At 39.4% G+C, this 13,180-nt stretch overlaps 1 protein-coding gene across 3 annotated transcripts in view; it reads right to left on the bottom strand.

The window, feature by feature from the left end:
- Positions 1 to 294: 294 nt before the first annotated feature.
- The window catches only part of OXCT1 (3-oxoacid CoA-transferase 1), a 145,054-nt gene continuing 132,168 nt past the window's right edge, over positions 295 to 13,180 (bottom strand). For 2 of the 3 annotated variants that reach the window (XM_089908812.1, XM_022598418.3), the window contains 2 exons: positions 9,184 to 9,285; positions 295 to 3,042 (listed from right to left, as the gene is read on the bottom strand). In XM_089908812.1, coding sequence (XP_089764938.1) covers positions 3,001 to 3,042; positions 9,184 to 9,285 — 144 coding nt within the window. In that variant the 3' untranslated portion in view covers positions 295 to 3,000. The other variant, XM_089908811.1, reaches the window with a different exon arrangement.

Consider the following 13,180-nt stretch of genomic DNA (forward strand, 5'->3'; position numbering starts at 1 on the left):
ATTCTGCATACCTTCTGTAGGAGACCAGATCCCTCCTAGGACTCAAGAATTACCAAAGCTGATTGAGTTCACACTCTGGGTGCAAGTGACAAAGGCATCTGCTCAATAATACATCTGCTCAAGCAAAAAGGGGAAATTTTGGGCTCATTTACAAGCATGGATGGAGAGAAGTTGGCCTTCGATATGTGCAGAAACGGGAACTCAAATACCACCAGGATGCCTCCTCCCTACAGCTGCAGTGTGTGTTTCCACTTCTTTCTCTCCAACTGGAGCTCAGCTTGTAGCGTGTGTGTATTGGGGTGGGGGTGGGGGGCAGGATGTTGGTGCCAGAGTCACATTCTTCTTATGGCTTAGGGAACAGGAGGAATCAGAAAATTGGCTTCTCTCTCATCTCCAGTTTGTAAACAGAGGATAAATAACCTGAATGGTACATTTTGGGTCATACATCCACCCCCGGGTATAATCACTCTGGACAAAGAAGAGCTACCAAAAGAGGCATATCCTGAGCACAGGCCCAACTCCTTGGCCAGGGGGTGAGTCTGTTATGAGAGGGGCAACACAGGTGCTGCGTAGACATCACCAGAGCCACTTCAAAATGCAAGCAAACGCAACACCCCACTGGGAAATTACTGATGTATGTGTATCCTAAAGGAATGTTACATAAAAGCAAAGAAATATTAACATGTGAAATCTGGGATAATCAATTTTTATAGACAGATCATTGACTTTGACAAGGAGCAAAGCCGGAATTCATCTAGGTAAACATTTCATTTGTTCTTTCATGAAGGATAATAGCTTTTCTTTGGTAAGATCAAAAGAAAAAGCTGTAACTCGATTAGAAGTGGTACAGTGTGCTAACTTTATTATTGGCTATTCCACCAATCTCTGTTGTATTATTCCCATGTTTAGGCATGCCATTCCCAAATGAGAAAAAGGACAATCACACCAATCTATATCAATTTGGAATACTTATTGTACATCTTAATGCATTTCTTAACATCCATGGTACTCTTTTTTTTCACGGTACGCGGGCCTCTCTCACTGTTGTGGCCTCTCCCGTTGCGGAGCACAGGCTCCGGACGCGCAGGCTCAGCGGCCATGGCTCACGGGCCCAGCCGCTCCGTGGCACGTGGGACCCTCCCAGACCGGGGCACGAACCCGTGTCCCCCACATCGGCAGGCGGACTCTCAACCACTGCACCACCAGGGAAGCCCCATCCATGGTACTCTTTAATCAAGAATATAAAGCCATCTACTTAGGATTTGCCACTCAAAGTGAAGAACATTCTTAGAATCACAGAATAAGTAAGTTTACAAATATAGCAACCATCAATATCACACACTTTCCGAACCATAACTCTAACATGGATGTATATCATTTCTCCAGACCTGGCAAATTCTTTAAAAAGTCCATTTTACCGGTACTGGGAGAGTATGCTTTCAACCATGCAGCCAGCCAGAGGGACCATTTTATATATGGAGTGTGCTTCTCACAAAAATACCCTCTCCTTCCTCTGAAATGACAGAACTGTAGCTATATCTGAAGAGAAAGTGAATTTCAGCGGCAACCATCAGCTAAGAACATGCATAAATTCCTATATCTGGTATGAGAGAAATGGTGTATCGCACTATGCCTACCTCTGTCCAGAGGACAGCAATCTGGCCTGTCTTCAGGGTGCCTAGACTTTTCTCCCATTTGATATTCAGGATGTTTGGTATACTCCCTGGGGAACTGTTTGATACTGAGGATACCTCTGAGGAGAAGGTCCTTGCAAAACCTAATCCATCATGTTTATTTTCTAAGAATGAAGTTCACTGCTCTTCAAATCCTGGATTTGCTCATCAGTATTTCCCTTAGTTTGATAAAGCTGAATTAAAAGTACTTTGTTCAAGGAACAAGCCTGGGCAGAAGAAATAACACTGTTCTTCAGAAAAAGGCATTCAACATTTAGAAACTTTTCTGAGCAGAAAAAAGAGGCCCTGAAAAGCAAGGATTTTTTTTAACTCTGCTGTCACTATTACTATGGGTTCACGATGAATTACCGCACAGCCCCTTTTGGTCTAAGAGGTGGTGTTGTATAAGAAGCCCACAGTAACATAGAGAAAGACACTTAATGGTCCCTCTGGATACACACAAATACTGTACAGTTTGAAAATGAGAAAACTGACTAGGTCAGTTAGGCTTATAGCCCTCTTGCTAAAAGCAACTTTAATCTTTGGCAAAGCACAGATGGTTATTTGGTTTGTTTATAAAGGCAACTTCTCGGTTGGATGTCAGCACCAATAGACCCTATACCCTTCGGTCTCTCCCACAAACCAGGTTACTTCTCCCACACAGAGATGTTCCTGTTTGCCTTCTTGGGCATCTACTTAGTTACAAAAAGTGGGGGGGTTAGGAGGGGTGGGAGAAGGGATGCTCTAGGGAAACAAGATGTAATCACAAAATCAGAGGCTCCAAAAAAAAAGACAGAGGAGGCCGAAGGAAAATCATAACCCTTAAGACAGCATTTCTCCTGATTAAAATTCACACAAATGTTATCTTTCAGGACTAGTACGATGCTCCCCTGGGTATACTCTGGGTGGAGTTCATTTTCTCCCTCATTTTTTTTTTCTATGTGTCATGATTTAGTTAGGAGGGAAAGTACATCAATGAAACTCTTCCTAAGTAAGGGCCCATCTTGGTACAAACTGCACACAATTTAATGTACATACCACAGAAGATGAAGATAAACCCAATGTGAGCAGCAACTGTAAATATGACCTTCTCAGCACTTATAAAGCAAATAAGATAATATTTTTTTTCTTTTTGTTTTTCATTAAAATGTCACAGTACGCTTGAGAGAACAAAGTCTACATGGCTGTATAAAGCATTAAGATGATAGAAAACTAGTCAAAAACTGCTTGTTAGATATACAGTTATGATTACTGATGTCCTTTTAATAAAATCCTATGTGGTTAAAATGAAAAACACACAGCTTGGGACAAAAGTCTACTCCACATTTCAAATTGCGATCTGCTGCATTGGTATGAGTTTTGGTGAAACCTGGTAAAAGAAAGAGAAATAAATAAGCAACTTATGAAAAAACCTCATGGTATAAACATCTCTACTTTGAATTTCCAAACCTGAGTCATGTTTGGAAACAAGCAGCCTTCTCAGGAACCTCACCAGGAGTTTCCTCGTTATTTTCCATTCTGAACCACTGAGAAAAAGAACACCTTTTCCGTTTACATTTTGTATATTTAGTAGTTCTCAACCTTCTTGCATTATAGCTCTTAAATTAAGGATCATTAGGCTTCCCTGGTGGCGCAGTGGTTGAGAGTCCGCCTGCCGATGCAGGGGATGTGGGTTCGTGCCCTGGTCCGGGAAGATCCCACATGCCACAGACATGCCGCGGAGCGGCTGGGCCCGTGGATCATGGCCGCTGGGCCTGCGTGTCCGGAGCCTGTGCTCCGCAACGGGAGAGGCCACAACAGTGAGAGGCCTGCATACCGCAAAAAAAAAAAAAAAAAAAAATTAAGGATCATTAAGACTCGCAACTAGGAGGAGGTAGGGGAGGAGCCGCGGGAGACAAATAAAGGGTCCAGAAAACCAAACTATCTACTGAAAGGACCACTGGGCTCTGAGATTGATGAAACAGAGACACAGAGCAAGGCACAAGTTTCAAAATCCTCAAAATAGGTCCAGTCATTCACAATTTTGTTAAGAGATACTTAATGTAGTCTTTGGATGACAAACTTTTATCAGAAATTTCATAATCAGAGTGGAAATGATATAAAGGCAGTAAAAAGATACCAAGTTATTACAAAAAGGAGGTAACAGCATTAAAAATATTAACTATAATTATGTTCAATGTACAAAATAGCAAATATATTCCTAGGAGTCTTGAAGCAGAGAAATATGAGGACAGATCTACATTTAATGGTAAAGGTGGTGGAAGAAGAAACCTAAATATAAGTAGTCTGGCTTAATTTTGACTGATTTTTCACGGTGTAATGGCAGGTACAGATTTCTTCATTTAATCTGGCAAATATCCATTAAGTCCGAGTAACAGGCCCCACGGACAGCACAGTAAGGAATACTAAAATTTAGGTGATTTTTGAGACCTTCAAGGATGTGGCAATTGAAGTGGGTCTAATTTGCCTTCCAAAATAAACACTTAATATTTTTTTAAATGAATGAATGAGTGACTGGATTAGATAAACTTCCAGGAACTAGAAGAAAGGTTTCTAATAGAGGTTAAGTCGGTATTAAGAATAGAAGAAGGCAATCATTTGGCTTTGATGAAGTTAAATATTCCTAGTTCATTTGTAAATTGTTTATAAAGTCTTCACAGTGTCGAGAGTTAATGCCCCCTTCTCCATTTTTCTACCTAAAGAATGACATGTCTAGAATAAAAAGGATAGGAATGGCTTGGTACATGTCCATATCTTAGGATAAATGAGAGCTCATTCAGACTTGCCAGCTCCGAGAACAGATATATCATAATAGACAAAGTAATAGACATTAATAGACAAAAGTCACAGCCCACATTTGCAGAGATATTCAACTCTACTGGAAAGAATAAAGATATATGGGCTCCGAGTATTTAGAAAGTGTGTCTCACAAACTATCGATTTTCTTTTTTTAAACAACAGAGCAACTGTGGAAATAATTTAATGAAATAAAACTCTTTTTTGACAACAGATCAATAGGTGATTAATGCCATAAAGCACTAATAGGTGCTTTATGGCATTACCTTTAAAAGGAAACTGGACACCTTGATTCTTTAAACTAAACATCTGATCCTTCTCCTTGTCATGTTGGCCCTATTTTCAGCTCTTAGTATCATTTATATCCTCAGTGTGGAACTTGGCTTTTATCAGAAAAGAAGATGAACCTTTATGTAGACTGACTTGGCCTGTCTATTTTTGTACAGAAAAACATCTACTGAACCTCCATTTTTCATCTGTTCTCTCACAGTCTCATCAACATTGTAAGTCCATGTAAGCTGAAGCGGATTATCCTTCCAAAGTGATCTACAGGCTATGCACAGGACTATATGATTTAAATGCATAAGATAAGCTAACGAGTCGTCTTCCCAGTCCATTGAAATCCAAAGAGTATACTGTTTAATTCTGGTATAATGCCAGTTCATAATAGATATTGAGAGTACAAATTTATTCAACTTGGCAAAGAATGCTCACAGCTGGCTTCTTTCAGATTCCACTGCAAACATATAAATAGGCAGGATTCTTATTTGATGTTTTGCCACTGGTGGTTTAGGTGTATTCCTACCTAGAGAACAAGACCAAGGCCCCTAGGAGGAGGAACTATACCAATTTGTTCTATTTTACTCACATTTCATAGCTCAATATGGGACATACACTTGGTGTTTAATAAATAATCATGGACGACTAATAACCTCTGGAAGTTTATTCTACCACATGATGTTCAACTATGGATTCAATTTATTTAAAAATTTTTAACTTAAAAAAGAAACAAATATTCTAGTTTAAAAAGGTCCACAGACATACATAGTAAAGAAAAACTTATGTAACTCAAGCATGCATCAGAAAAGAAAGAAATGAATAACCAATTGAATTAACTACTCACTGAAAAAGATACTTTGCAGATCATGGAATTTAAGTGGTGGAATGTCACCTTTCTTTTTTCTTTCTATTTGACCCATCAAATAGCTGGCAGTAACACACTAAGTGATGCAAGTATAGCCCAAAAAATTTAAAGAAATTTAACATTTTCATTAGCTTGTCACAGCTATAATATGAGGAACTGTGCAGTATCACTTTGACTCTTTGAAAATGAATTATTACTGGATATTTATTTGAGAGACAGAATATTTTCAAAATGTGAGTGCCCTGGGAAAAAAATAAACCAAAGGACTCCTTAGTTATAAAAATGTTGGGAGCTAGTAGCATTAAAGAACAACAGAAAAGCATTTCTGCACAGCATCACAATCAAGCATGTGTAGAGGGTGAACATGTGTGTATGGCTCTACCCAGCAACAGTGCTGGGGTGGAGCATTTATTCCCACTTCTCACATTCCCTTCCATGTGGAGGGATACCTATTAGTGTAATACTCTGGCCTCAAGTGTGTCCCTTAATGGCTCAACTAAATGATGATTTGGGCAGAGGAACTGGGGTATGTGAAACTCAGCCCAACTCTTCTTCCTCATCGGGATCAGCCTTCTGTAGGCAGCACGTGCTCTATTTTGCTCTCAGTCACGTGGAAAGAAGCTCAGCAGTAAAGACTTGCCCTTGTGTAGAAGGCCTATGATTTTCCATGGCTGCCTGTAACTGGGAGCTGAAGTCTTCCCCACTTCAGGGGCTCGTATCTGGGAAGGCTTTTGTGGCTGTACACCAAAGCCCCATCCTTCATTCTGGGCTTTATAATGATGATGTTTTTAACCTCAACTTGCCCAGCTCCCTTCTCTCTCTCAATAGATTCGGAACTCAATCCCCAAGAAATATAGAGGGAAGTCCCTTTCTTTATAACAACTGCATTTTGAAGGAGAGTGATGGTATGGAGCAAGATCTCTGTCCATTATGGGTTGGCTTCTCTTGCTGTGAACTACTCTTGACCAGAATTTTATTTTAGAAGTGTGATGAAGGTTCCAGAAATATAGTCAATATCTGCTTTTTTTTTTTTTTTTTTACAAGATTTCCACAGCTTCCTTTGGAGTTCTAGATATAACATGACCCTTAAGAGAGTTTCCTCCTAATTGAAAAGAAAACTCTTTTCAGCTGGCACTATGGTTACTACGAATTTTTTAAGAAGCTATTTCAGGTGATACCTAAGGGACACATTTTCCTTTCACACTTTTTGTTGTTTTTGTTAATTGCACTGTGGCACACAGGAAAGTCTTAGTGATTCTTTTTTTTTTTTTTAATGCCCAAATAGTTCATTATAACTATTATTTTTAATACCCTGAAACAACAATTTTGTCATGCCCTGTTATCTGATGCTGTCATATCTTGTCTTTTTCTTTGAAATTCTCAGGATTTTCTCAATCAGCTTATATCCACATTCTGTATCCTTTGCCCATACACTTGCCCATATTCTTAAGTATAGAGGACCTTTACCAACACATTTTCACAATTACTTTGACCTAGGTTTTTACTTTTTTTTCTTTATGCAACAACCTAACTGTTATGCAACAACCTGTCTAACTATTCTCTTCTAGAATGTTCACTTCTCGGTATACAGTGAAGGCTGAGAAACAGAAATCCTTTCTCAAACAGAAATCTTGAGCAAGTTGTAATGTAGTCAGATATAGAGTAAAATGCTACCTATGCAGTAATAATCTTATGAGATATCTTCTGAATTTTGACATGGAATACCTCTGAATTATCAAATAAAGAGATGTTATCCCAATGTACTTTTATTATTAAATGTATCTTACTGATAACCCAGCTATTAGGCAAAACATCTTATTAATTAGAACACTCCAGACCCTAGCCTTACAAAGATTTTGATACACATGACTTCATCTGTCAGGGTCTAAAGAGATGCCATTGATCAACAGATCCTCAAAATCCAGTTCTTCTGTCAAGATGGTTTAGCTGATACTACACCTTTTCAGGGCAACACTGACATAAAAATTAACATTTCATTTCAACAGCCTAATTTGGAGGAAACAAGATTACATGTCAATGTCAAAAGAGAAGGAGGGGTGGTACTGTGATAAAAGAGGGGCCATAGAGATATTTTTCAATGTATCAAGACATGGAAACTAGCACTTTAAGAAAAAGCAAAAACAGTAAAAAATACATCTTTTTCATTCCTGATTTACCTACGTGACTAAAAAAAAAACCCAAACCTGATAACAATGAGGATCTTTTTTGCAATTCCCTTTTGCAGCAGAGACTGGAACATTCTATAGATCTCAAAAATGCTATCTGCTGAAGAAGAGACTAACTCATCCACATAGGGAAAAAATATAAATAGCTAATTAAGTAAGAAGAACTGTTTACTTTTATCACTGGAGTAAGGAATTCTAAACAGTTAAACTATAAACAAATCCCATTTTTAACCCCCTGGGGTCATTGAAAAGTTAATTAAAGATGAGCTTTTCATGTAAGGTATTGTTGGAAAGCTTCTTTTTTTCCAAAGGGAAATTGAAAAAAAGGTTAATAGACAAAGACCTTCATATAATACCAGAAACAATTATATGTGGATAATGAATTATGCAGCAAAATTGTTTTTACAGACATTTGTTACGCACTGACAGGTACCAGCCAAGCATGTAGTACCTATGGAAGAAATGTATGAAATACATGCATGATTTATCAAGTAAGTTTTATTAAATTACCTTCTCCAGGATGGGTAGCTGCAATATTTCTTCTCATTATAAATATATTTCATTTTAACACATAGAGCTGTTCTTAAAAAGTTATGTGAGAAGTAAAGTCTATTTCTTCATTTTCTCAGACACATTTCGACTTTACATTTGATTAACTTCAAATGGACTGAGCTGTCCTCTCGACCCCCATTAGGTAGGCGATTGGTGATTCATAAACAATCACTTATATTAAAGGGCGATTATTTATATTACAGTATTATTCTCTTAGTTTTAAAAAGGGATTTGGAGATTTCTTAAGTGGATACTCCCCTGATGTTCTTATTTGCTTTGTGAGTCAGAGTTTTAATGCACTAAGTTTTTCTCCAAATACAGAGAACACCTATTTTGTGACTATAAATCTGGTGGTGTCAAAAGCTCGACATTCTAATATCTCCAAGGGATGGAACAATCAGGCAAAGAAGTTAATCAAAGAGAAAGTCATAAGTCATAGATGGGTTTAAAAATAAGGAAGTACCGTTTCTCTGAGTGTGGCTCGCATTTTTTAGTTAATTAAGTTTGGCCACAGCTGATACGTAACCCAAGAACAGAGGATTGCAAGGGACTTGACAGAAAGTAGCTTCGAGTTGAAGCTCAACCTGCTGTTTCCAGCAGCTCCTGGTGTTTCCTCCCCCTTCTGACTCCTGAGCCAGACCCTGGCCCATGAGCCACATCCTGTTCCTGCTGCCACCTGCTCTCAGCGGAGGCACCCTTCCTTCCACTCCTGTTCTCTGCTAAGGTCAACTCCAAAAATGATCACAAATTAATGGTTCATGTCGCATAAACACCCATTAATCAAGCTCAGGATATAGGACAAGTGGCTGGATTTGTTCACAGCAACACTTACTGCGAAATCGCACCCAGTGCTCTTTTTTATGTCATCCACTGTCAGGCCTTCCCAGAGTTCAATCAGAGTCAGGCCTTTCTTGTTGTCCACGTCAAATACAGCCTGTAGAAGTCAAGAAAATGACAATGACAATTTCTATTATGGTAATTATTTTATAGCACAAAACAGAAATAACCTCTCAAGTTCTTTAAGGAGAGAAAAGACTCAGGATAAAAGACTGAAAATCAGCAATGAAAAAATGTAAACCGTAACTGCTATATTTTGGTGAGAATAAATGCCAACTCCCTAACTGGCAGTTAGGGAGCTCTGCTGATGCCAGAAAATAAGTGAGTGTTGACTATTGATGGCATTTGCTACTATAATAACCAGGTTTTTTTAAACTTTCTTTTTGTTAGATCTAACACTTTGGGTCAAAATTTCAATTTGATGATGAATAATGATTTGAAGAAAGAAAAGAATGAAGAAAAGCAGGGAGGGAGGAGGTATTTGGAAGGTGAAAGCACAGGGATGATGGGGGGAAGCTGATCAATGCTTCTGGATAAACTACAGGAAACAAAAGAAGGTGCTCTGAAGTAGCTAGGAGTAATTATAAAGGGATAGCTGGCCCTGAAAGACCACCCCCATCCCCAGGTAAATAGTAAAGCTTTCCCTTTAAGTCCTATGAAAACACATAGATCCAAAAGTAGAGCATGAGAATCTCCCTCTGGTATGGAAATCAAATGAAGATGCTGATGTTTAGGACAGCATGAGAAGGCTCACCTCACCCTAAATATTGCATGACAACATTCTGGTTGGTAACACTAAGTGATGGTAGTACCAACTGGTATAGCTTGACCCAAGCAACCTGTCATGTCTGATATAGAACGCACATGGTCACACTCGGTAATATGACAACTTGAGTGGAAGGGACCAACAAAATCATGTAATACAACCTCCCACCCAAGAATTCTTTAAAACATTCTTCTGAGATGGTCGCTAGGGCTCTGTTTAGAAACTTCCAGTGGTAGGAGGCTCACTGTCTCAGGCAGATTGCCTGTTGATAGGAAGCTCTAACTGCAAGAGCCATAACTGCTTCCCTGTGACTTTCACTCACGGGCTCTATAGTAAGTTGTCCTCCCATGCAACAGGCACTGTTCCCTCTTTCAGTTGTCATGGTTAGTCTTCCTCAGACTTAAATATTATTCTTTCCAGATTGCTCCTCTCCTCTGGGTTTACCTTAAATTCAACTATTATTTTCAGGCTTAGAATCTTTATTTTCAGCTAGCTTGGAAGTCAAACCCTAAACTGTCATTTTTAAACACACTCCTGGTTAGGAGGCTATTAAGAAGACACAGCAGTGTGTACTCCAATATAAAATTTTAAAAAATGTTTAAATAAAAATAAAAAAGAAGACACAGCAACATGCAGAGCAAAGAACCCTGGCTTTCAAGGTGGACTGGAATTCCAGCTCTGCCAACACTAGCTATGCAATCTTTGGTGAACCTGTCTTCAGGTTCACCTGCATGTGTAGATGGATGTCAAACAAACCTACTTCCCAAGATTTTTATACAGGACAAATATAATAACAAACCTACTCTGAGCAGCAGGCCTCATGCCTGGGACATACAGCAAGGGCACCATAGAGGCATATGCTTTTCCTTAACAGCTTAACTTACTGTCACTTGTGCGTGAACCCAAATCAAAGTCCCCAAATGCTTATTTGCATCCAGTTAATTGATATTTCTCCTCAGGAGGAAAACATCAAGGGGACCAGTGATACTTGCCTTCTCTGTTTGTTTGATGAATTCATAGATAACCTGGTTGATTCTACTGGAAAAGATTATTTAAATTTAGGAGGAAATATTTCAGCAAACTTCTTTTTTGTTTGCACATTTTTATGTTCCTAAAGAAACGTTTTTTAGCAGAAATGTATTTTGAGGGGGAAAAAAATGATCATCTAGGAATGTCCGTATGCTTCAGTACGTCATTCAATTCCCAAATGACAATTACAAATTTTTTGTGGTACGCGGGCCTCTCACTGTTGTGGCCTCTCCCATTGCGGAGCACAGGCTCTGGACGCACAGGCTCAGCGGCCATGGCTCACGGGCCTAGCCGCTCCGCGGCATGTGGGATCTTCCCGGACAGGGGCACGAACCCGTGTCCCCTGCATCAGCTGGCAGACTCTTAACCACTGCACCACCAGGGAAGCCCACAATTTTTTTTTTAATTGGACACTTTTCCTTTGCAGAAAGTGTGTCTGGAGCATCATTCATACTGATTTTCTTTCCCCTGTATTATGAACAACTACAAATTTATCAAAATGGAACAAATAAGAGAAAAAGAGCCTTTGGGGTGTGTTATTAAGAACAGGCAGGAAGAGGATTTGGGGAGAAGACAACTTTGGTATCATGAATATAAGACTTCAGTGATTGAGAAGATAAAATCTATGGCAAATGACTTACTGCTTTTAAAAACCTTTAATGAACACCTTTATCAATCCCTAATTAGCTCTCAAGGTCAAGGTCCCTAATTTCCTCTCAAGGAAAACTAAGCATCTATGATTTGTAAAAATGGGAAATTTACTTTTGAAATATTTAGGAAGATTTCCATTTAGCGGTATAAAGTGTAAACAAAAACTTGATAAAAATGGACACTAAAACCTAAAAGCTACAATCAATTGTTCAACTGCCAAGAATAATATTTCGACTACTCTGTTTCACAGATGATACTTTTATTATTTTTTCACCACCATAACAGGCTGCATTACGGATAAAGCAGTCAGTCACAGCCCAAGTACTGGTGAGGAAGGCCTCTTTCATCACATCATTCTAGCAACACGAAACCAAGAAATCAGGGTCATAACATCTCCAAAGCCTCTTTCAAATGGCAGGCAACTAATGGAATTTTCCTTAAGAGCTGAAAATGGAATTCTAGTCCCATATCACTCTGGCAGAGTGTCCAGAGTCAATGACCTTAATGGCACTGCAAAATTTATTAAACACCTACAGGATACGGCACAGGGGTAAACGCACCACTCCTTTCCCTGGGGCACTCGAAGTTCCATATGTAGCTGCCTTTCACTTTACTCCTTTTTGCTACACAACACCATCTGCCGTTGCCGTTAAGCCTCCAATTATCCCCGTCTGCTAATGAGTTCACACATCCGTTCCAGTGATGACTTCTCTGAGCTCCAGGTGCCCGCGGATGTTCCGGATGTTAACTTACTCCGGAATATCAAATTGAGTATGTTCAAATGGCACCTATTCTTTTCCTGCCTCCCCTTGCTCCTCCCTTTCTCTTCCTACAGACCCAGCCTTCATTAAGGATACAACAGGTCGACCATGCCTCTAGCCAGAAAATTCAGGAATCACCTCTGCCTTAGCAACCACGTCCCATTCATCATCGAGTTAGGTTGAGTCCATCTCCTAAATCTCTTTGAAATCTCTCTTTCTGTCTTGTGGTTAAGGACCTTGATATTTCTGGCCAACATAACTGAAGGAGTCTCATCTCTTCTCCCCCTACTCTACATAAAAGCCACAGGGCTCTTTGTAAAATGCAAATCTAATCAATGGTGTCCCCAACTATTAAAAATCACCGAAGGGCTCCCAAGTGCCTTCCAGATAAAACCCAAATTTCTTAACAAGACATTCACACTCCTTTATAATTTGGTCCCTTACTGGCTTTTCACCTTCAGCCTTCAGAATCTCTGGCCATGCCCTCACTCCACATTATCCCACTCACGGGTCCTTGAGTAAACTCTGTTTTCTTAATTCCTCGAGGACCCTGCCAATGTTTCTTCCCTTTGCCTAGAAGGGCCTCTTTGGTCTTATTCTCACTTATAAAACTACTTATCTTTCAAGGGTCCTCACTCAATCTATTAATTTTCTCATTGAGAAAAGTACAGTATGTATTCAACAGGCTTTCACTGTGTATGGGTCAAGCATTATCCTAAGTGTTGGACAAATAGTGATGAGCGAGACAGGCAGAGAGCTCAAAGGTTATTTCAATACAGTGATCA

The sequence above is a fragment of the Delphinapterus leucas genome, chromosome 3, assembly GCF_059928025.1.
Source record: "Delphinapterus leucas isolate spDelLeu-1000000601 "Yukka" chromosome 3, BTC_Dleu_Yukka2, whole genome shotgun sequence".
NCBI classification, from domain to species: domain Eukaryota; kingdom Metazoa; phylum Chordata; class Mammalia; order Artiodactyla; family Monodontidae; genus Delphinapterus; species Delphinapterus leucas.